Below are 25327 nucleotides of genomic sequence, written 5' to 3'. Positions count from 1 at the left end.
AGTAGTGGCCAGCGCCACTACAGCAACACGTGTTATTCTCTTCAATTATAGAACCCAGCGGTTTTGAATTATGATAAATACAGCTTTTGAAGCAAAATGTTCAAATGCCGTGAATGTGAATTGTTTACGTTATTATTGGGTTGTAGGTGAGAAAATGATTTGAGTTGTGGTGAAGCTCTTATTGTGAAGGACTCTGGCCGGAAGTGTAGATGTTGTTGCGGGCGGACCTCAAGCAACCTCGCGCTGCTGATGAGCCTAAAGCAGAAGAGCCGGTTTGGTGTGAAAGGTTTAAGCTGCAAATATTAACTCCTTGGTCAGCAGACGGACCGTAGGGCTGTTTTCAAGGCGTGCTCTCCACAAGATGGGTCCGACTAATCTCATTCAACGCTCTTCAGAAGCGGGTAAATACACAGCGGTGGCTTTCCTACAGTTACCAGCGTGGACTGTATGGTTAACGGTTAGCTGTTAGCCTGCAATGCTAGCTCTGTGTACGTATCTTATTGAACTCACCGCTGTCCACTTGTGACACGTGTGTGTCCGTGTGTGTCCGTGAGTGGGGGGGGCGAGCGACAAGTTACACGAGCTAACTTTGACATGGACTGTAACCGGATGCGACAGTTTATTTTGTGTAGAGTTTGCTATGAGAGAACATTTATTCCAGAATAGTCTTATACAACATATACAGGTGCTGGTCATATTTAGAATATCATCAAAAAGTTGATTTATTTCACTAATTCCATTCAAAAAGTGAAACTTGTCTATTATATTCATTCATTACACACAGACTGATATATTTCAAATGTTTATTTCTTTTAATTTTGATGATTATAACTGACAACTAAGGAAAATCCCAAATTCAGTATCTCAGAAAATTAGAATATTGTGAAAAGGTTCAACATTGAAGACACCTGGTGCCACACTCTAATCAGCTAATTAACTCTAAACACCTGCAAAGGCCTTTAAATGGTCTCTCAGTCTAGTTCTGTAGGCTACACAATCATGGGGAAGACTGCTGACTTGACAGTTGTCCAAAAGACGACCATTGACACCTTGCACAAGGAGGGCAAGACACAAAAGGTCATTGCAAAAGAGGCTGGCAGTTCACAGAGCTCTGTGTCCAAGCACATTAATAGAGAGGCGAAGGGAAGGAAAAGATGTGGTAGAAAAAAGTGTACAAGCAATTGGGATAACCGCACCCTGGAGAGGATTGTGAAACAAAACCGGTTCAAAAATGTGGGGGAGATTCAGAAAGAGTGGACTGCAGCTGGAGTCAGTGCTTCAAGAACCACTACGCACAGACGTATGCAAGACATGGGTTTCAGCTGTCGCATTCCTTGTGTCAAGCCACTCTTGAACAACAGACAGCGTCAGAAGCGTCTCGCCTGGGCTAAAGACAAAAAGGACTGGACTGCTGCTGAGTGGTCCAAAGTTATGTTCTCTGATGAAAGTCAATTTTGCATTTCCTTTGGAAATCAGGGTCCCAGAGTCTGGAGGAAGAGAGGAGAGACACACAATCCATGTTGCTTGAGGTCCAGTGTAAAGTTTCCACAGTCAGTGATGGTTTGGGGTGCCATGTCATCTGCTGGTGTTGGTCCACTGTGTTTTCTGAGGTTCAAGGTCAACGCAGCCGTATACCAGGAAGTTTTAGAGCACTTCATGCTTCCTGCTGCTGACCAACGTTATGGAGATGCAGATTTCATTTTCCAACAGGACTTGGCACCTGCACACAGTGCCAAAGCAACCAGTACCTGGTTTAAGGACCATGGTATCCCTGTTCTTAATTGGCCAGCAAACTCGCCTGACCTCAACCCCATAGAAAATCTATGGGGTATTGTGAAGAGGATGATGCGAAATGCCAGACCCAACAATGCAGAAGAGCTGAAGGCCACTATCAGAGCAACCTGGGCTCTCATAACACCTGAGCAGTGCCACAGACTGATCGACTCCATGCCACGCCGCATTGCTGCAGTAATTCAGGCAAAAGGAGCCCCAACTAAGTATTGAGCTGTACATGCTCATACTTTTCATGTTCATACTTTTCAGTTGGCCAAGATTTCTAAAAATCCTTTCTTTGTATTGGTCTTAAGTAATATTCTAATTTTCTGAGATACTGAATTTGGGATTTTCCTTAGTTGTCAGTTATAATCATCAAAATTAAAAGAAATGAACATTTGAAATATTTCAGTCTGTGTGTAATGAATGAATATAATAGACAAGTTTCACTTTTTGAATGGAATTAGTGAAATAAATCAACTTTTTGGTGATATTCTAATTATATGACCAGCACCTGTGTATATACATCATTGTATAAATGAAACGGTGTAACGCAGAGATGTTAATCTGGCCAGAAAGACAACATAACACACGAACAGCTGTTCAGGACAAGGGTCTGGAAATCAAAAAGTGTATTTCTCTGTTCATAATTTCATTCATAATGGGAATAATTTATTATGCTGTCAATTTTTTTTCCTGTTTTATATATTTAATATGCAACATCTTTTAATTCACATCAGTATGTATGTCATTCAATCAGTGCAAGTCTACACAGCAGTTGATGAAATCCCTGTAGTCATCAGACAGAAGCAGCCTGTGGATGTGAGCCCATCAATCAGCTGGCCCAGTGCATCAGACCATATTTACTTATCACAGATATTTTGCCTCCATCACACAGTTTGTCCATATCCGATCTACTCCTATCCTGGTATCCTTTCGTAAGAATATAAGGGATCAAGCTGTTCTGGTTAAGGGTTCAAATATCGCCTGATGGATTATTTCTCAAATGTTGACATTGGTCTCAAACATCCAGTCTGAAGTCTTTCCAAAGCCTCAAGTTTATGTTTTCATCATATCCAAGGCTATACCTAAATCATTCTTCTGTGCTCTTTTTTTTTCCGATTTACAGAACATAATGGGACATTACGTGCAGATATCATGGACATGATCACGAAGAAACTGCATTTACCTTACACACTTACCTGTACTTCAGATTTGATATTGTACCTACATAGCTATGTGCCACTTCTCATATAGATCTACTGTATAGGCAACTCACCAAGAATGATCTTGACCTGATTATATATTTATGATGCTCTCGGTACACACTTCTTTGCTCTCTGCATTTTCTATTGGTGAAATATGACACACACGTTTTAATAAATGCTTTAAATAGCGGCGGAGCTAAAGAAGCGCTTGTTATTTGTGTAGAAGGACGAAGGAGACATCTGTTACTATCGTCCAGAGTATGACTCCTGTCAGTTAAACCAAACTTGTTTCTATACTGAAAAATTCTGACATCGTAAACTTCAGGATGTGATAAAGTACTGAATAATTTGTCAAGTGATCATGACTGCGACACAAGAAACAACTTGTCATTTGAATAAAATGACTGCATGAGGTAATTTACACGGTGAGAGTTTGACGTATACGTGTTTCTTCCGCTGTTCTGGTAAATATTGCGTGTTGTACGTGTTGCCTTAGTTCGTCATATCGGACTCCAATGAGCTCGGAGAAGATCGCTGCGTTAGTTTTTTGTACCGGCTCTTCTCTACATCGCAAAAACTTGATATTCTTGATGTTTTTCGCTCTGAACGAGACGGTTCAAGACGATAAGATTTTTTCTGTTCAACTGTAAAAATCCCTGATGAATATGAATTCTCTTTTCGTTCCAGGATGCCAATGTCCGTTAGAGTCCGAGCTGAAGGCAGTGCTGCAGCAAAGGATCATGGTTCTGGACGGTGGTATGGGAACCATGATCCAGCAGCATCAACTCGAAGAGGAAGATTTCAGGGGGGAGGAGTTTAAGGAGCACCCTCTTCCACTGAAGGGCAACAACGACCTTCTCAGCATCACACAGCCCGATATCATTCTCCAAATACACAAGGTACATTCATTCAGGGAAAACACAAAGGGCCCGCTCACCCAGAGCACTGTGGTTCACTTACCTTAATGATATCAACCATGTAGTACATTTCAGTATTACGTGTTGTTGTTTTCTGACACCAACCCAGTACAAATGTAGTGAAAAAGAATCTAGTTTGTGCAGAATAACATTTGACAAACTCAACAGGTCTTGTGCATAATCCACAGACCTCACTGTGAACTGCTGTCTACCACGTCCAGACCTGTGCTCTCTGTGTCTATAGGACTACCTGCTGGCCGGGGCTGACATCATAGAGACCAACACATTCAGCAGCACCTCTGTGGCCCAGGCAGACTATGGACTGGAACACATGGTATTGTGTTAGACACTATTGACCACTGTGGATAAATCATGCATGGCGTCCACATTTTGGCAAATTCCACCACATTCCGTCCATTACAGTTTTTAATATCAAGTTCTGCAATTTTGTCTTTGTTTTCCTGCATGGTGGCAATCATAAGGCCGTGCACTACATGCGTCTGTGCACTCTTCACCTAGTTCTGTGACCTTGCTCTTATCTCCACCAGAAGCTACAACATGTTTTGTGATGCATCAATTGTCAAAGAAATATAGATTTTTAATTAATAATTTACATGCAATGATTGGTAGCAGAGAGCGGCTCAGACTGCACAGAAAGTAGTGCTGCGATGTTTAATGTTACAGTGACTGTGATAAATGCAGATCTTCCTGTGCTGATTGCATAAAGAAGAAGACATTATTATACTCTGATTGTATTCATAGGCTGGTTTGTTCTTTACACTATGACGCATTTCCTAAAAGCAGTTAAAATAAGTCCCATTAAATTGCCTTACTTTTAATTTGGTCTGTTGTTTCATAGTTGTATCTCTGTTCTAATGTCTCGTATGGACTTGACTTGGGTCGTCATTGTAAATGACAATTGATTAAATAAAGGCAAAGTAAAAAGATTCAATAGAGTATCGCACTATATTGAATAATAACCACCGTACCATGATACCTATCATATCGTCAGATTCTGACCAATACACGACCCTACCATATAATCATACAAATATGACATAGTCACAAGCTTGTTTCTTGCTTTTAAATGTCAACGTGCGCTGTATGTTTGTCACGCAGGCCTATCGTCTCAACAGGGAGTCTGCAGAGCTGGCGAGGAGGGCGGCCGACGATGTCGCCAAACAAACTGGTCAGCTGAACTTTAAGCATTGCAGCGGCACGTCGCTATCGGTAGATAAACTACAACCCCCGACTCCCGGGGATTTCCTCATGTGTGTAACATCAGCCGTGATGTACTGCTGGACGACGGTGGCTAAGTGGAGAGCAGGGCCGTCTTTAAATCAGAGGATCGGCGGTTCGATCCCCGGCTCTGGCTCCGCAAGTCGCATGTTGATGTGTCCTTGAGCAAGACACTTAACCCCAAAAATTGCTCCTGTAGCTGTGCCTACAGTATGATAGAATCTGAATTGTATTTGGATAAAAGCGTCTGTTAAATGACTGTAATGTAATGTGATCTGTGTGTGTGTGTTCTCAGGTTGTAAACGCTATGTGGCCGGGGCGGTGGGTCCCACCAATAAGACCCTGTCTGTGTCCCCGTCTGTGGAGAGACCTGACTTCAGGAACATCAGTAAGATGCCCAAACATTTTTAGTTTTGATCTCTTTGCGTTTTTAGACACGGTAAAGTGACTGAAAGATTGGAAACAAGCGAGGGGTTATAGATGCATGTCCAGCCTGGAAACAAAGAACCACTCAGTAGTCGTTCATGCTGGCTCACTGTTACACTCGCAGAGAACCTAGCCATTGTTGTTGCTAGTAACTCCTGTGCTTTTCCTACTGCAAGTCAAAATGTGTGCTGGGAAAAAATGACACCAACATGCAAATGAGTTCCATAGCAATGTAATGTCCAGTATGTAATGTGTGTTATGTGTACGTGCTTTCCCCAGCATTTGATGAGCTCGTAGAAGCGTACTCGGAGCAGGTCAGAGGGTTATTAGATGGAGGAGCAGACATCCTTCTGGTTGAAACCATCTTTGATACTGCCAACGCCAAGGTATCTCTCATCTGATTGGTTTAACCATGTCAACTAAAGTGACTCGTGTTGTACGATTTAATTCTGCCCTACAGAGGTAGAGAGCAGCAGTTGAAAGGGCTTTAGTTAGTAATAACTTTCAAATGAATATATAAATTCTTACAATTGAGCACATTTCAATAAGGCTGTACCAAATCTCTTTTTTTATATATTCAAAGCTCCAATTCGATTTTTAAAATTAAGTTTCAAACGTCATATTATCAAAGCCCCGTGTCACAAAACCTATTTGTGATGTGTCAAAAGCAGACGTAATCCACGACGCCGCGAGCACCGGTGTGTGTATTTCTATATAAATAACCTGATGTTGGACAGTATATACAGGAACTGATGTCTCTGCCGTTGTACGTTTCCCTCTACAGGCTGCCTTGTTTGCCATCGACCTGCTGTTTGAGAAGAGCTACGAAAGGAAACCTATATTTGTATGTCTATACTGATATTTTATTCATAATCTCTTTGATACTCTTTGGTAACAGTTCATGCATGGGGTGGAGTGTTTGAAGTCTGACATTTTAAATATTTAAATCACGGATGAGTGTGTTCGGCAGGGTTTAGATGACTTATTCAAACGCCCCTTCTTGCCATCCTGTCCCACTGAACGTATAGATCTCAGGGACCATCGTTGACCGGAGTGGACGTACTCTGTCTGGCCAAACAGGAGAAGCCTTTGTAGTGAGTGTATCCCACATGAAACCTCTATGGTGAGTTACTGTACATCACACATAACTACACGTACTACACACAAAACTCTGTTGTATTAGTTCTGATAATAACAGACCTCTGTCCTAGGGCTGGGCGGTATACCGGTTTTAATTTCTCGTATGATATGAATTTTTCATATACCGTCATACCGGTGCACAGCCGAAACAACTTCTGTCGCTCTTCAACAGGCAGCAAAAGATATTGTTCGGCTGAGAGCGTTACAGTTGGAGCTAGTTGTGTTAGCTGTATTGAGAGGGAACCCTAGTCATGGTTATAACTTTATAACAACAATTAACAACCCACAACTAACGCTCTTTAACAGGGCAAAACACCACGACACAACAGTTTGTGACAGATGAACAATTTGTAGCACTAATAATTGTACATTTATAAAATTTCTCCGCCGAACTGCATGCTGGGTACAGCTCGCGAACAGTCTAACAGCTGGGAGAGGCTCTGTCGCGGCAGTAACGTTACATTAAAGAACAGAAAAGAGAGATGCAGGATGAACAAAGACTGAAGAACAAAAGGTATTTAGGTCAGACACATATGCAACGCTGATTACCGTAATATGTGTGGTATTTGTTATAAATGTACGTGATAAGAAGCTGTACATGAAGGGGCTTCTTCTTCTTCTTCCATTTGCGGATCGCAACCAACTTGCATAGTGAAAAGGAACAGCTCCTTCCTATCTCCAGGCCATGGTCAAGCCCTACACCCCCGCTCGACTACTTCGCTCTGCTGCCTCGGGGCGATTGGTTGCCCCGTCGCTCAGAGGTCCCTGCGGCCGATCGACCCGGTCGCGGCTGTTTTCTGTCCTGGCCCCACAGTGGTGGAATGAACTCCCCACTGACGTCAGGACGGCAGAGTCGCTGCCCATCTTTCGGCGCAGGCTGAAAACTCACCTCTTCAAGAAGGCCTACCCTTCCGCTTAGCACTTACCTAGCATCTACTGTATTCATACTAGCTTATTGCACTTATTGTTTTTATATTAGCTTGTGGCACTTATTGCATTCCTTTGTTTCTGCACTGTACGTTGGCTCTGGTTTATGCTCTTAGATGCTTGTTTGAGGTAGGGACATGCACTTATTACTTCTGGTGACTAGTTGTTCTCTCGAAAACCGATGTTGAATACACTTATTGTAAGTCGCTTTGGATAAAAGCATCTGCTAAATGACTGTAATGTAATGTAATGTAATGTAGTGCATACTGCCACCTACTGTACCGGAGTGTGCATTTTCAGGATAACCTTTTCTTCACTGTTCTGATAATAAAATAATAAAATAATATATATCTAAAGAAATAAACCTAAACAACACCTACTAACAACTAAATCATACGGTCTAATCCCGTTTCTTTCCATGGAGGGGCTTAGGACCCAGGGGAATGTAGGTGACGGAAACAGGAAGTGAAGGAACGGAAGACACGCCACACAAACAGCTGTTCACCGCTCGCTGGCCGGTTGGCCGGCCGGTTCTTTTCGGCGTTAATTAATTAATGCTTTAACGCGAAGAAAGAAAATACCGTGATATACCGTGAAACCGCCAGAATCTTACAAAATACCGTGATATGTATTTTTGGTCATACTGCCCAGCCCTACTCTGTCCCATTACTCCTAATACATCTTACTGGGTTTGTCCCTCTCTGTGTTGCAGCATTGGTCTGAACTGTGCCTTGGGGGCGACAGAGATGAGGCCATTCATTGAGGCCATCGGAAAAAGCACCACAGCTTTCATTATCTGTTATCCCAATGCAGGTAACCTTCACTCAGTCTAAAGAACTTAATCACATCTTCAGCACAGTACAGCCTTGAGATTTGTGGTAACATTTTGACAAAACATTCAGGTCTTCAATCCAAATTTTGCAACTAAATAAGCAGTTATATATAAAGGTTTTGTTTGATTTGGGTTCCCCTTCTCAAAGTCCTTAGAGTACCTGACCCCATAGCTTAACTTGTTCAGTGATAAATTCAAGTCATTAATGTTGAAAAAGCCTTAAAGTATGAGTAAAATTACATTTGACTTTAACAATGCATTTATGTTTGTATTGATCAAATATTAACTCAATTTGCCACTTACATTAAATATATTTCTTGATTTATTTAGGTTTTGCACAGTTTACACATATTTAAATGAAAAAGTAATCACAAAGTTGAAACATAAGTAGACTGAATAACAAAAGTAAAACACAAAAGCCTTTTTAAGGAATTATTTGTATAGTTCCATAATTGAACCATACATTTCTATACATTATAAATTTAAACTTATGAATCAAAGAGAACATGGTACATGTTTGGCCACCCTGTCAGACATCTATACATAGTGGGACAGGATATTACCAACAGCTTTCAATATAATGCAATCCAATGATCCACCAACTCTAGTCACACAAGGGACCAGAGTTTGAATCAGACTGTATTTCTTGCGGTGACGTTTAGTTTGGATTTGTGCATTTTAGCACGCTGTAAGTGATTCTGCTGTTCTTTCTCTTCATCTGTAGCACACATTGACCTGTAGCCTTATTTATGTTGCCCCATGTGTCAGGATGATGTAAAGATGTCATATCTTTGTTCTTCCTGTTAGGTCTTCCCAACACATTTGGAGGGTACGACGAAACTCCGGAACTAACATCCTCCAATTTAAAGGTTCCATTCTATTCAGTTATTTATTGTAACAACTGCCGTTTGATGCTAAGATATTATACATCATCACGGTGACCCAGATGGTAAATAGGTTATAGGTGACTATAAAGTTTTGTTTGCGTGGTGTATATGCGGTGATGTATCGATGACATCATGTTGTACATAAGGAAACCGGCACCACCCTGATCCAGGTTTGTACTTAACATATCGACATGAGATTGATATCCATTTTCTCATCTTGCTTTTAAAATGAAAGCCAATAAGCATATTTCTAGGGCTGACGCAAATACCTTTTTTTCCTTTGGGCTCCTGTGCTCCACAGCTCCTGTGGTAGTAATCAAAGAATATCTGAATCCCAAAGGTTGAAATGTGAAACCCAACAAACGAATATGTCCAGTTCTACATATTCCCCAAAATGTTGGATCTTCACTTTAAATGATTGTAAAAGTATAAGGTCATGGACATCATCATGTGCTTTTATCATCTCTTTTTTAGTTCCCTGGCGTGTTGGCTTTGTGTTGCTTTGTGGAACATTATTGTGCTGCCGTTCTTTGTCTACCCACAACTAGAAACACATTAGTCTGAAGAACATCCTGGTTTTATAAACGCTGAATTTAAAATGAAGAAATATGTGCTAAGTAAAGTAAGCCGACCCTGATGGAGGTGTTTGTTTGTGTTTGTCTGCAGGAGTTTGCTACGGATGGTCTAGTGAATATTGTGGGAGGCTGTTGTGGGACCACTCCAGCACACATCAGGTCACTCTCTCTTTTTTCTAACAAGAAAACTTAAAGTCTAACATGCGATTTTGAAAATGTTTAAAAATGATCCCCTCCTCCTTCCTCATACAGAGCCATATCTGAAGCAGTCAAACACTGTCAGCCGAGAGTTCCTGCTGCTGATATCTACCAAGACTACATGCTGCTGTCAGGTATTACAAGCCACCTGTTACCATCTGTGAAGACTGCTGTCAAACCGAATATAGGCAGTCTGTAATATGTGTCTTATTATCACTGAGACGTTTAACTAGTACAACCCTTTTTGTTCTGGTTGATAAAATACCAAAATACTAGTGAGTAGAGCATGTGGGTCAGGTGACTTGAAATACTGTGAATTCTTAAATAGTGAGTCAGTTCACTTAACTTCTCTACTCATTAGAAGCTGGTAGGATCACAAACCTCACGGTTCGGATCGGATCACGGTTTTTGAGTCACTGATCGGATCATTTTTTGGATCAGCAAAGAAAAGGGGGGGTGGACAAATATTACTTTGCTTTCCATTTATTAATGAAAGAACTTCAAGAACACTAAAAGCAAAGAACTTTGGGCTATAGTCTTCCATGAAAACCACGATATTTATTTTCAAAAAGATGAGAATATCTACATTGTGTGGGGAAAGGGTAGCGCCACAGTGTCTGTGTGACTCGCAGAGGGGGCAGGTCTGCAGCACCGGACTTTAAATCTCCACTCCGCCGTGATGAAGTGAGCCGTCAGTCTTTTCCTTTTCATAGAGGCCTGGAACGAGCTTCATAGTGAAGTGGGCGTGTGAGGGGGGGGAAAATGCAATTAATCCACACTTCACATGTGTGCCGAACCGTGAGGGGTGATCCGTACGAGTCCACAAACCAATGGGTAACGTCATGAAGACTACGTCCACTTCTTAAATACAGTCTATGATTGTATCTCGGGAGGCGACAGTGAGTCACTGTAGCGTCCAGTTGGTCCAACATGAGAGGACCAAGAAGTAGAGCTGCCCCGAGGGCTTGTCAGGCATGATGAGAGTAGCTTGATAGTTTGTTTATTGGAATAAATCCAAAGTCGCACAAACAAGAAAAAAACAACTGGTATTTTTGTCGTCAGTGTCAGCAGTTTGTGTGTTTTTTTCCTCTTTTTTTTATAACTTATAACTCTAAATTTCGATTGTATGGACCCAGTAGAGGTGTAGAGGTGACATGCTAACATCCATTTCTTTGGAGCATGTCTGTCACTGTGTAGTGATTACACAGGGCACCTTAAGTCACTGTCAAGAAAATGTAACACTTCCTGTTTAGTTGTTTCATATTAAAAACTTTCTCTTTCCCAGCAGGCTTTTGAAATGGAAAATATGAGGGAAGCTTTGAGATTCATTCGCGGGAGCTTTACAGCTATTGAACAATACGCAAAGGAGATCGATTTTACATATAAATAGTGATTACAGTTCTAGTATAATCATAATCATAGTAGAGATTCATTTGAATACAGGCTTTTATTGGAGAACTTCCTGTACAGCCCTTCAAAACCCGAGCAGGCTTACATCAAAACGTGTTTTAAACAAACAAACCGATTTAAAGTTATTAAATGTCCAGGCATTTAAATAATAATAAATAAAACCCCTTCCATCTCTTAATCCCCGTTTGTAAAAGAAGAAAGAAGTGAACGTGGTAAAATGTCTCTTCCAGGTTTAGAGCCGTTCAGGATCGGCCCTTACACCAACTTTGTTAACATTGGCGAGCGCTGCAACGTGGCTGGGTCACGCAAGTTTGCCAAGCTGATCATGGCAGGAAACTATGAGGTGAGACAGATTTTGACGACTATTTTTATTATTATTAGTATTTTTTTTCATTTGTCAGAAATTTTGGTCAAATCCTGAGCATAGCTGAAATTCTAGCTTGCGTACAACAGTTTATCCGGTATGTGTGTTCCTGTGTGTTGTCCAGGAGGCTCTAAGCATTGCTAAGGCCCAGGTGGAGATGGGAGCCCAGGTCCTGGATATAAACATGGATGAGGGGATGCTGGAGGGGCCAGCAGCTATGGCCCGATTTTGTAAATTGATTGCTTCTGAGCCAGACATCTGTCGGGTAAGGGCAGTGGAAATGAACACATACAATTTCTCAAAACGATATTTTTGCCATGTCTCCATATTGGGTATATTGCAACACAATATATTAGAGAAATGAACGTCCACTGGGTCCAACACTTTGATCCAGATGGAAATATCTGGAATTTGGGGAGACCGTGGCTCACTGGGTTAAGAGGGTTGTCTGGGAAGGTCAACGGTTCGATCCTCGACTGGGACGTGTCACGTGTCGAAGTGTATCTGAGCAAGACACTGAACCCCGGGCGCCTGTCATTGGCAGCCCACTGCTCCCTACAGGGATGGGTCAAATGCAGAGACAAATTTCCCCCTTAAAGGGATCAATATAGTATAATAAATTAAATTAAAAAATCTCAGCAGCTACTGGATGGATTGTCACAAAAGTTAAAAGCTACATTGATGTCCATTCAGGATGAACTGTATCAACTTTGACTTCCTCTAGCACCATCGTCGGGCTCAAATTTAGATTTCTCCAATAGTTTGGTTTATGACCAAATACCTGCAAGCTGATGACATTCCCATCAGCCTCAGCTGTTCTTTGTGTTTCGTGCTGATTTGCTAATGTTAGCATGCTAACATGCTAAACTAAGACAGTGAGCACAGTAAAGATTATCCCTGGCAAACATAGCATATTAGCATTGTCATTGTGAGCATGTTAGCATGCTGATGTTAGCAGTCAGCTCAAAGCACAGCTTCACAAACTCACTTGTGTTTCAAATGATCCAAAGTGCATGGTCATGACTGCATGTAGAGCATGCCCAACTGCACTTTTGCGAGTTAAACAGTGCATGATCTGGGTGCAGCTGGTTGTATTTTGGTCTTAAAATGAATTAAAGCGATCAGGGTATCATCTCCCATTCCCTTTAAAAGCCATAATAGCCAGGCGCACTTGTACTGGCGCATTGCTATAGAAATGGCATATTCTGCAAATTGGAGAAGTGTTTTTCTGTCTGGGGAGATTCATCTATGGGAGCCCTGGGCCCTCAGGCCCTGCCATCTCCCAAATCTTCTGTCCCATCAACAGTACACAAACTAGCAACAACAGTTGGGTGTAACATCGGGCCTTTGTCTTATTTGTCCATTCGGATTGGTGCCCAAAGTGCATCCCTGTGCATCAGGATTGGTGTGTGTGTGTGTGGGGGGGGGGGGGGGGAGCAGTGAATACAAACTTGTTTCAGTGTTCAAATCTGTCCTTTCTAATAAGATGTCATTTTGACCTTGGGGCTTTCACAGCCTTAACAATCATTGTCAGTTGTGTGCTTACATTTTATTTCCCCCTATATTTTCTCCTGGAAATGTCCAGTTTAGCATACGAACCTGTTAATGTCTCCTCCCCAGGTTCCTCTGTGTATCGACTCCTCTAACTTCTCAGTGATCGAGGCCGGGTTGAAATGCTGTCAGGGGAAGTGTATAGTCAACAGTATCAGCCTGAAGGAAGGGGAGGAGGAGTTCCTGCACAGGGCTACCACTGTGAAGCGCTACGGAGCCGCTGTGGTGGTCATGGCCTTCGATGAGGAGGGGCAGGTGCGAGGAGGGGGGGCAAACACACACTCTCGCACAAAGACACGCGTACATGTGCTGACATGTCTGCTGTTCCACTCTAGGCCGCAGATGCAGAGCGTAAAGTGGAGATCTGCACTCGGGCCTACGAGCTGCTAGTCGGCAAAGTTGGATTTGACCCCAACGACATCATCTTTGACCCCAACATCCTCACCATCGGTACGGGCATGGAGGAACACAACGACTACGCCATCTACTTCATCCGAGCCACCAAAGTTATCAAGGTGATCAAACAATGAGATATAGAACGACTGGTGCTCTTCAAGGTCAAATCCATTCAAATTTCGATGTTGGGAAAACCTCAAAGTCCTTGCAAGCATGTGCAATGAATGGTTGAATAGCTTTCGTTCCTACATTTAGGCTTCTCTTATTCGTGGACACCTGTAACCATTGGATTATGGCAGTTGTTTGAGCTCTACACCCGACTATTCATTTATACCTGAATTCCGGGCAAAACAACGTACCTTAAAGTAAATCCCTCACCCACAGAATGAACATCTGTATATCAATTACTCACCCTGTGCTCTAGCGCGACTCCACGCTGAACCAGGACTCCAGAAACAGAGAAACGTCTTGTTGAATTGAAGTAAATGGAGGCAGAGTTTAAAAATGGCAAAAACTTCTCAAAATGTTTACAAACTCTCACACAACTCGTGCAGTATAATCCAAGTCTCAGTTATCCAGTCGAGTGCTCACTTCTTATTTAAAAGACTTGCGTATAAACAGGGTCATGCTACGCAGACACGCTACTCGTCCATACGACTACTTTACTACTGGATACTATAACGGGGACACTCATGAACCGATGTACAGAGTAAAAGGTAATGCTCCTAAACTTTTGAAATTATTTTAATTATTTCCAAATTATTGTTGGTGGCTGCTTAAATGAACTGCTGATTTCTACCTGAAGTATAAAGTATGCAATAATACTTTAGTACACACAAATTGTAAATTATATTTTTTCCTAAAAGATGCTTTGTTATTTTTAGCCACAATAATCACAACTTAAAGACATAAAAAATATTTTGGACCGCGTCATACATGCATACATGTAACGTGTGTGTGTGTTTGTGTAGGAGACATTACCAAGAGCCAGGGTGAGTGGAGGTCTGTCCAACCTGTCCTTCTCCTTCAGAGGGATGGAGGCCATCAGAGAAGCAATGCATGGAGCATTTCTCTACCACGCCATCAAGGTAAACACTGACGCACAACCATCCATCCACACACCTTGCCGTCCATAGAGGTGAAGGTAAAAAGATGTGGCGGTTAAACCCCCATATCCCCTCACGGCCCTGAGGAAATACCAGTCCAGACAGGCTTTCTACTTGTAACACACACCCACTGCCTGTCCTCTTCCCCGTCTCCAGGACGGTATGGATATGGGCATAGTGAATGCTGGGAACCTGCCGGTCTATGACGACATAGATAAAGAGCTGCTGTTACTGTGTGAAAACCTCATCTGGAACAGAGACACTGAGGCTACTGAGAAACTACTGGCCTACGCACAGGTACACACAAACACACAAATAATACAACGGGTCGTTGTCCTTTCAGTTTGGTCGACAGATGCTGACTTCACTTCTTTTATTCACAGAACAACGTGAAAGGAGCGAAGAAGGTGGTTCAGACAGACGAATGGAGAGAAGGGAGTGTGGAGGACAGGTTGGAGTACGCTCTCATTAAGGTAACATCTGATGATCTCATGATGACGAACGCATCCACATACTGCTACGACTGACATCTAAATGGGGGGGCATGGGGGGAGGCGAACACGGAATAACTCCGCCCACTTAGGAGACAGGATGTGTATATCATTTCAAACAGTTGGCGGAGCTCGTAACGAGTGGTCTTGTTTTGTGCGTATCTTTAGCAGCACTTCTACAGGTGGCTGAACAACCTCATGGGAGTCCTGACAGCTCATTTAAAGACACAGTTTATGGGGCGGTGTGCGTTTATATGTGGATTGAGAGTGTTTAATACTTTCTCTAATACTATTTACTTCTCATTTGCACAAGTTCAGCTTCCGCAAAGGCCACGCGATCCTTTAGTGAACTCAGCTCGGAGTCTGCCTGATCATCATCAAAGTCTTACTCTGTTGTGCTCCAACATTCTTGAGAAGATGTAAAGAAGAAATGTTTACAGTTATGAACAATCACTTTTCTAAAGAGTGTTTTATAGGAGCACATCAGTTTAAAATGGTTTCGTGTTGTAAGAAGACTGTGACAGTCGTCAATGGACACCGTTCAGAAATGCTTTAACAAAAAGAATGTACAACTGACATTTTAAACTATTTTCCCCTTGTCTTTCTTTGTTATGAAGTATCAAAACCAAACATAATTTGCCCTTTTCTTCTGTAATGCTCCGTCCCGTGTTGCTGCTGCCAGGGAATAGACAAGTATGTGGTGGAGGACGTGGCTGAGTGTCGGGCTCAAGTCGACCTCTACACTCGACCCCTTCACATCATCGAGGGCCCCCTGATGAACGGCATGAAGGTGGTGGGGGATCTCTTTGGAGCTGGCAAGATGTTCCTTCCACAGGTAGGGTGGCAACCCAGCCTTCACCCCAAAAATTCAAAATGTATTTCCAAAACAATTTCCAATAGTTTCCATTACATCCGTGGTGCTGTGGTTAGCAGAGGGTTTTGGGTTACGAACAGAACATGTTTGTTCTCATGTTCTGGATGAATGTTTCCAGAAATGTGCTATAGAATATGAAAAGTCAGTCGTGTTGGTTTGTTCATTTTCTGTGACCTCACAAAACACGTTTTTGGCCATAACTTGAGTATTTATATGGTAATTGTGACAATTTTGGCGAACTGTCTAATAGGATGAAATTATGAAGTGATGGTATTTTGGCATTACGGTGTAATCTGATATCTATATAGATATATATGATATATATATTAGGGGTGTAATGGTTCAATACAGCAAAAAAGCAGAAATACCACTATTATGGACCCATAATCTAGTAAACCTTTATGTGTAAGGGTTCATATTAAAGTAAATTTGATGTGTGAGAGAGAGAGAGAGAGAGAGAGAGACCTGCAGCGTTATAACTAACGTTAAGTCTGAAAAATAAAACTTCTAAAACTTTCCACGAAATGTGTCTGTTTGAGTTCATAGAGGAAGATCTTAAGTATCAAACACCACCTTTCACTATTAAGACTACTTTATTACTCTGTCGTATTTTCTGTAACAAAGCAACCAATCTACTTCCTGTTTACACCGGCACCAACCCGCATGCCCAGTGTACTGTTCCAAGTGCAATAGTATTATTCAAACGTATTGTTCGGCTCGTAATGCATACCGAACTGTGAGCCTCGTACCCAACGGTTCAATACGAATACGTATATTGTTACACCCCTAATATATATATATATATATATATATATATATATATATATATATATATATATATATATATATATATATATATATATATATATATATATATAATATATATATATATAATATATATATATATATATATATATATATATATATCAGATTCTGCCGATCACAGTAGCCCCGCCCTAAAGCATCCCCTGCTTTATGGTCTGTGTGACTCTAAATGGACCATAATGTACTAAATGAACATCATGCTGTATTGAAGAAGACTTGAAACTAGAGATTGAGACCATAAACTCATGTTTACAATGTTTACTGAGGTAATAAATCAAGAGAGAAGTAGAGTCATTTTCTCATAGACTTCTATACAAATTATAAGACAAATGTATATTTTGTTTATTTTGGAGTAAACGTTTTGAAACGGTAATACGACTTTGAGTCCTTGTGTGTTTGCAGGTGATCAAGTCGGCTCGCGTTATGAAGAAGGCGGTGGGCTATCTGATTCCTTTCATGGAGAAGGAGAGGGAGGAGATGATGGCATTGTCGGGGTCAACTGAGGAATTGGTCAGTCTCCACTTAATAAGGATGCATTTGCTCTCATTTTGACCACGATATTCTCACGAAGATCATGAAGTCTTTTCCCATGAGACCATGTGATGTTACCATGGTAATTCAACGTAGCATATATCTGTTAAACCTAAAAAAGCTAATTCATTTATGTAGGCTTTAGGGAGGAAGTCCCAAATAACTTACAGGTGCTAACAGCGTACGGCTAATACAAGTGTCCGGGCTGAACTCACGCTTGTGAGTTTGGTTCCACATTATTTGCATCGGTCTACATTCAATATAGAAAAGCGCACACCTTTTCTTTCATGGTTTTCTGTAATAAAGTATAGTTTCCTATAAGATGTTGTTTGATATCCATGGATTGGATTTAGAAGGCGTCTCTTCATCTCCATCATAAACGGAATACTAAAGTTCATATGTTAACAATGCTGGTTGTGTGAGGGGTTCCAGCGGTTTATTTGGTGCTAACAAACCAAAGATGGAAAATGAATTTGTTTCTTGTTGGCGTTACGATTTGTCAAAAAATGACTGCAGAGGCCTCATTCCCGATCCTTAAAGGCACAGTGCAGATGGCAACCAACCTAATACCCCTCCCCTCTCCTCCCCCCTCTCCTCCCTTTACAAGACTGTGGTAACGTGACCACAGAGTGCAAAACCGTGGTAGTGCCATTACCCCGCTCAGAGTCCATACCATAATAACTCTACTTAAGCAGCAACAGAAGTCAGAAGGAGGCTGGTGGTACCACGGTGTTGCCCTCTGCGGCTCACGTTACGGAAGTTTCACAAGCGTGTCTGGAAACTACGGTGGCCTTCAGGTGTAACCTAAAAACATAAGGGTCTCTAGAGCCCGTGTTTGGTTTGTCCGTTCTGGGCTACCGTAGAAACATGGTGGACCCATTCCCTATGTAGATCTGAGGACAGACAACCATTCTTAGTTTCAGGTGATTACACACTAATGAAAACATAGTAATGAATATTGTATTCCCTTTCTGCTAATAGATCCCCTAAAATGCTACATGCTGGCTCTTTAAGACTGGTTCAGGACATCTGTGCAAATTAAGCTGAAGTAGTTGCAGTGCCTAAAATATGGAGGAAAATGATAAAGAGAGAAGAGAAGAGAGCAGCTTCATGATAAACTACAACTTTAAAACATGGACGGTTTTCATCCTGTTCTCTGGTCCTCCAATTCCTCTGTTTTCTCCTTGGTCTGCAGGATCCCTATCAGGGCACCATAGTGCTGGCTACAGTGAAGGGAGACGTCCATGATATTGGCAAGAACATTGTAGGTGTGGTGCTGGGTTGCAACAACTTCAGGTAAAACTGATTTACTGCTGAATGTTTACAGTTCCATCACCATGTCAGCACATGTCAGCACATGCTTTTTGAGCAGACTCAGGTTATTGATACACTCTGCGTGCAAGGTAACTGAAATGGAACGCTAGTAGCATTAGCAGTGCGGTTTGTTCTGGTGGCACATCTATGGTTTAAGGATTCCCTCCACATGGTGTGTGCTGAGCCGGGGGCTGTCGGGTAACGTTGCCAACAGCACTCACAGTGTCACCAACGGCAACAGTGCTGACGGAGCTAACCATGTTTACCTGAGGGGGAACCCGAGGGTTGGTGCTATGCTTCCATGACGTTATCGGCTGTAACCGCCATGTGAGAGCAGTGCAGAGCAGCAGCCATTAGCTAGCCAGTGGTGCACACACACAGGGACTCACATGCACTGACATGAACGCACGGCCGGACCCACTATGTAAACAAAACACAGAGAAGTTCAGATTACAACACACAAATAGGGAGAGTAATTCTCTCTGCTCGTCAATGCTCTGAATATTGAATTCAACACCCTTAAAATCCATAGCAGAAGGAAATGAACAGAGATCTTGGATGTTTCTTGTCTTTCAGAGTGATAGACCTGGGCGTGATGGTTCCCTGTGATCGGATCCTCAGGGAGGCCGTCACACAGAAAGCAGGTACTGTGGACACTTTAGATTACATATCGTCAGCCTGCGATGTCCACGGAACATATTTTTACGAATTAGAATTAGCCGAGAAAATGATTTGATTTCATAAATATTTTCTTTTAGAAAATTGCTTTTAGACACAAAAGGCCCAGAGAGCTGCTGCACTACTGCCTCTGGTTTAAAGTACGACATGCAGACCCATTCGGCTCAGCAGAAATACACATTGCACACCAACGGGTGTAATTTCCCCTCCACTTTATGAAATCAAGAAGCTCTGAGTCGATCAAAATGTTAAAGATGCTCATCTAAGTGGCCTCCAGATATGAGCATACCAGCATTTGCACTTGACAGTTCAAGCAGTAGCGAGTGATTACCTAACCTTTTTGGCCCTGGATTGGGCCTCTAAGGCAATGTAAAAGCTGCCGTACCTTCTTGGTGGAGGCCGTTAAGGTTGTGTGCAGCTCATGAGGAGGACTAACTCCACTCTCCTCTGTCCCACAACTCATCTGCGTGTTCGGGGGGGAAATCCTTTAGCTGCTTTTTTATTTCCAAGTAATTCTCCTAAGATGATGCTAGAAGTGATCATCAAAGATACCGCAGTAAAATACAGAGCTCTTAACCATACATCAAATGAAAGACTATTCAATGAGTTAAATGTTCATTGTTGACATATTCATCCTAACAAGGGAATTATAAGTGATCATTGGCTTTGTGCTCCGTCATGATACTAACACTACAATCATAATTTATTATTTGCTAGATGATATAATAATAATATTTATATTACTTTCACAAAAAGAAGACCCTGACTTTGCCCTGTAGCCAATGTTCCAAATGAATCCAATGCTTGAAATAATTGTGGCTGTACTGCTTGTTGTTCTTTTATAATGTCAGCAGCATCATGTGGGATGTTTTGCTCTGTTCCTGCAGATATCATTGGCTTGTCTGGTCTCATCACCCCCTCTCTGGATGAGATGATCTACGTTGCCAAAGAGATGGAGAGACTGGGAATGACAACGCCGCTGCTGATTGGAGGAGCCACCACATCAAAGTAACACAAAGAAACATTCTTCTCGATCACATTTGTCCAAACGGGGTCGAAGACCGACTCGCTTCCTGCTTCTGTTGCGTCTCCAGTTGGCTGTGACATTTATGGCTCTTCATATTTGTGAATAAATGCTTTACACTTTGAATGATGAAAACTGCTGGAGATCAGTAACCATTTAAAAGACATTTTAGTGACAATTGCAAGTGACCAGTATTCGTCCTATGATATTAGAGACCCCCACCATTTTGCTGTTGAGGCTGTCAGTGGGTCTGAAGTGAGCCCTGAGACCCCACGTATTTCTCACACTGATCTATATGGATACTTATTGAATTAATAATGGAGACATTTCTTGAAAAGTAAGTAGTTATTGTAAGGTGGACCTCCCCTGCCAACCATAACATGTTGATATTATGCAGCGGTGTCTTGGGTAATTTGTGTGTTTTGCATTTTGATAGGACGCATACAGCGGTGAAGATCGCCCCTCGCTACACTTCTCCTGCTATCCATGTTCTGGACGCCTCTAGGAGTGTGGTGGTGGTAAGACGGAGCACTTTTCCCTCCCCCTCCCCCTCCCCCTCGGGCTTTAGAAAACCCAATAGCATTCATTAGTCATGGATAGAAATGCATTTAGAAATATAAAAACATGTTTATTTTACAAATGGATTTGAATGAAAGCCGATTCGTGCTGCTTTGATCTTGGACACATATGATGACGTGCCGGAGGATTTTCAGGTCCAGCAGTTCATGAGAAAATATATTAGAAAATGTCCAAGAATGCATTAAGAAACCTACAACAAAAGTGTGTTCCTTTGAAACAGTCTAACAAGGCACCACATTACATTACATTCTGTCTTTCACTGAGGGAAGTGGGAATAGAACCTCCTCAGGGGGGCAATAATCTCTCAATGCAGGGAGTTGATATTAGTTGATGTGAGTCACTACAGTCCCAACGAGTGTGTTTTCTGCTGCTTGTATTCCTGTCTGCCAGTGCTCGCAGCTCCTGGATGAGGCAATGAGGGAGGAGTACTTTGAGGACCTGAAAGAGGAGTATGAAGACATCAGGCAGGAGCACTACAACTCCCTGAAGGTAAGACTGGCCGGTGGAAAGGCCCAGTAAGGTGCACTAGAGGGGGTTTTACACCTCTGTGTCCTGTGACTCACATAGGCAACCGTCAGCAAGGTCAGCATTGCATCCACGTCTCTTGAACCTTTATCATAAATCATTTTAAAACAGTTCAGTTTACTCTTTAATCCAAAAACCTCCTAAAACAGCTGGTCGTTGTAGTTTTTGAAACATTATTGAAACAGTAAAACAGTAAAAAATAGGGTATTTGTTTGGGACTATTTTCAGTGGCGGATTAATCCACATTTGCTGCTCTAGTAAGTGTTTGTGGCAGCGAGAGGGTGTGTGTGGGACTGAGTGGCTCATTAAGGGAGAAGATGTATCAGGCTGTTAACGCACACACAGTACTCGTTGGTCATCTCTGAGATATGTTCATAAATGACATCGTCTTTACTACACAGTATCTCTCGTGGGTGCTGAAATCCATAGTTCTTCCACAACTATTCTTTAAACCACTCTAATGTTGAAGATGGTCTAGTGCACTGGTTCACAACTGGTCTCCCCTTGGGAGACGCATCTTCCCATGGACCCACTTTTATAGAATTCAAAACAAGCAAATGTATTTTTCAAAAACAGATATATGTTCAAAATATACACACCTTTCCATTCCTGCATTCAGAACACATTACTCTCATAAATACCTGAGTATGAACATCATGGTCTGGAGTCCAGTTATTGGTTATTGTCTCTGTGTCTTTCTGGGAGGAAGGAAGTGTTTGTAGTTCAGTGCGATTTGCTTTGAGTGTGATGCACCATGGGAGTTGTTCAGGTCATTTTTCCCATGACATAGGCTGGCTTACTGCGCGTTTTTCACGTCTGAGTCAACATAGGATAGCTAAGCATTTCAAAATATTATAATTTATGTATTCATTATTAATACAATATTGTTTTGACCACACACTCTGCAACCCATTCAGTCTGGTTCTGATTGTACCAGCAATATTCAAATATAACTAATGCAACAAATATTTAAAATGTATTCATTTCGGGGTGCACCTTTTGCTGTCCCTATTTTTGATATGTTAAATAAGTGGTTGTTACTGATGTAAACCAAAGGCCAACACCAGATAGCAGTAGCACATAGTGTGATAGTTTCAGCACATTGCACAGAGCTAGAACGCCGTGTGTATCTTCCCAGTAAAAGAAACTTCATCTTGACCTTCTATTGTGTACTAGTGGAGTACGTTGAAGAGTCATCACAAAGGTATCACACAAGTGAACAGGAACACGTGACAGAAGATGGTCTGACTCAATCCATACAGAAAGCGTTTTCAGAAAAGCTTTTTGATGTCCGTCTCACAGAATAGATACACTTCCATTTTATTAAATGTATCAATCCTCACTCACGCCCTCCGGCTTTTCTCCAAGTCTATTTTTCTCACGTTTAGTGAAGCGTGATCTGAACAGACAGCTGTTTAATCACACAGATATCCCGCTGTGTGTGTTTCTACCGGAGTCGGTGTGGACCGGGTGACAGAGCGCCTCACGTCTCGTCAAACCACCCATTTAAGCTCCTCCTCCCTCTCATCGACTCTTTCATCACTTGACTTTCTTCCCTGAGTCATCAGTGACCAACGGTGACATATACAACTGTCTTTTCTATGCCATCAGTGTTTTTAATGTACTGCAACTTAGTATGTTCAAATCATTTGGTCACAGAAAAAGAGAAGTTGGAGAAATAGATATTTCCAAACTGCCATGACATACTGAAGTGTCCCAGACAATCATGCATGCATCACACTTTGACACTGTGCATTGTTCTCTTCCTGTTCTAGACCTACACATCTGTTTGCTACTAATGATATCCAATCATTTAATGTCCTGAATTTTTCTCAGTGGGTTGTATGTGTGTTTGCACATAAATATTAACTTTAGCCAATTGAGTTTACTTGTGCTGAAATGTGTTGCATGAATGTAATTGCCTTGCCTTCCTCTTCATCCTCCATCTGCCTCTTCATCCTCAGGATCGTAGGTATCTGTCTCTTTCCCAGGCCAGAGACAAGGCTTTACATATCGACTGGCTCTCTCTGCCCAGACCAGGTAAGTTAGCTCAGATCAATTAAATCCAAAGTCATTACAGAGCTGCAATGTACTCGCTCGGGGCAATTCCTCACCGTCAATGTACGTCCACTAGAAGTGTTGTTCTTGTCTCCGACGGGCTCAGATTGTGTCTGATAACAATACGGAAAGAACCTTTCACTTCCTGTCTGTTGAGTCTAACTCGAGGACAAATGTCCTATTGAAATCTGTTCTCATCCACATTGTGGAAGTCAGCTTGATATTCAGCCATGACATTGAACATCTTTTAGAAAACACCAACTCAACAAACTGACAGCAGCAGCTCTCCTCTCTGCTACTCACCTTCCCACCGTGTTCATCAAGTCACATGACACGATAACAAGCAGACCGGATCAGGACGCAGGTAAAGAAGAAGCTTTCATTTCTCTCTTCTTTGTCATAAAGACACCTATAATAACAATCAGAGCCTCTCAGGGGCAAAGAGCAACTCTTCTAGTGGACGCACATTGACGCTGAGGAGTTGCCCCGAGCGAGAACATTGCAGCTCCCTCAATACTGGAAATGTTCATTTTCTGCATGGACCTTTTAAAAACCAAGTGTGCTCTTTCCTCGTCTTTGTGTTTCAGTGCGTCCTCAGTTCCTGGGCACCCGTGTGTTCGAGTGCTACGACCTGAACAGTCTGCTGGACTTCATCGACTGGAAGCCTTTCTTCGATGTGTGGCAGCTGAGAGGAAAATACCCCAACAGAGGTTACCCCAAGATCTTCAACGACAAGACCGTCGGTACGAGCTTCACCAACACACCACAAGCGTCCGTCGTGCTACGTGAATGTTGATCGTGCATTTTCCGTTCGGCGATGTCAACACTCAGTTCTGTATATCAGCAAGAATGAAGATGATTCAATACTGTAGTTTTTTATATATTTCCTTCTAATCTATCGTAAGGAAATAATCAAGTTATCATGGTTCAGTAAAATCCTTTATTTGGCTCACGTTTGAATATCATTATTCACTAAAAGCTAAAACATTCCTTATGGATTACCATAAAGAGATGTTACTGGATGTTAACCAGGGCATGTGAGCGGAGTGGAGAGCTGGGTGCTCTCCTCTCAAAGCCGCTCCGCTAAACATCGCTGCACGCTCGGCTCAGAGTTCAATCGCTCACCACTCGCTCCACTACAGAGACGAGCTGCGTTGCTGCTGTAACTAATGCTGTTTTTTTATTCAAAGCTTCTATTCAGGTTTTAATGAAGCTTTGAATTCCATAAAATATGACGTCATCAACCTAACAAAAAAATCCTCCAACAAAATTCTAAATTGAGATAAAGTGATTCATCAGATTTTACGAGCTGATCTATTTTATTTCTATTCATTCAACTTTCTTTTATGAATATAAATTGTCATTTTCGTTTAATAGGCGCCTCCTTTGTGTGGGCAGGACAGCAAACAGGTTTTTGACATGTTGTTTTTGAAAGGCTAAACATTTCGTTAGACAAAAACATTTTGGAAATTATTACAT

General features: G+C 41.9%; 1 protein-coding gene across 1 annotated transcript in view; it reads left to right on the top strand.

Annotated features, from left to right (window-relative positions):
• Positions 1 to 242: 242 nt before the first annotated feature.
• Positions 243 to 25327, top strand: part of mtr (5-methyltetrahydrofolate-homocysteine methyltransferase) — a 36928-nt gene continuing 11843 nt past the window's right edge. The window contains exons 1-28 of the mRNA XM_076092944.1: positions 243 to 401; positions 3669 to 3880; positions 4143 to 4232; positions 5018 to 5087; positions 5433 to 5525; positions 5843 to 5949; positions 6348 to 6407; positions 6592 to 6686; positions 8343 to 8443; positions 9270 to 9331; positions 10016 to 10083; positions 10177 to 10256; positions 11763 to 11875; positions 12021 to 12161; positions 13517 to 13702; positions 13783 to 13962; positions 14815 to 14931; positions 15106 to 15246; positions 15333 to 15422; positions 16123 to 16275; positions 17542 to 17649; positions 18866 to 18966; positions 19561 to 19628; positions 20550 to 20670; positions 21123 to 21204; positions 21656 to 21754; positions 23755 to 23830; positions 24436 to 24591. Of these exons, the coding sequence (XP_075949059.1) occupies positions 362 to 401; positions 3669 to 3880; positions 4143 to 4232; positions 5018 to 5087; positions 5433 to 5525; positions 5843 to 5949; positions 6348 to 6407; positions 6592 to 6686; positions 8343 to 8443; positions 9270 to 9331; positions 10016 to 10083; positions 10177 to 10256; positions 11763 to 11875; positions 12021 to 12161; positions 13517 to 13702; positions 13783 to 13962; positions 14815 to 14931; positions 15106 to 15246; positions 15333 to 15422; positions 16123 to 16275; positions 17542 to 17649; positions 18866 to 18966; positions 19561 to 19628; positions 20550 to 20670; positions 21123 to 21204; positions 21656 to 21754; positions 23755 to 23830; positions 24436 to 24591 (3010 nt within the window). The 5' untranslated portion in view covers positions 243 to 361. The remainder of the gene's footprint in view (positions 402 to 3668; positions 3881 to 4142; positions 4233 to 5017; positions 5088 to 5432; positions 5526 to 5842; positions 5950 to 6347; positions 6408 to 6591; positions 6687 to 8342; positions 8444 to 9269; positions 9332 to 10015; positions 10084 to 10176; positions 10257 to 11762; positions 11876 to 12020; positions 12162 to 13516; positions 13703 to 13782; positions 13963 to 14814; positions 14932 to 15105; positions 15247 to 15332; positions 15423 to 16122; positions 16276 to 17541; positions 17650 to 18865; positions 18967 to 19560; positions 19629 to 20549; positions 20671 to 21122; positions 21205 to 21655; positions 21755 to 23754; positions 23831 to 24435; positions 24592 to 25327) is intronic.

Source organism: Anarhichas minor, unplaced genomic scaffold, assembly GCF_050575085.1.
Source record: "Anarhichas minor isolate MPS153535 unplaced genomic scaffold, ASM5057508v1 ptg000017l, whole genome shotgun sequence".
NCBI classification, from domain to species: Eukaryota; Metazoa; Chordata; class Actinopteri; order Perciformes; family Anarhichadidae; genus Anarhichas; species Anarhichas minor.
The sequence above is the reverse complement of the archived record's forward strand: the minus strand, read 5'-3'. Positions and strand labels throughout refer to the sequence as shown.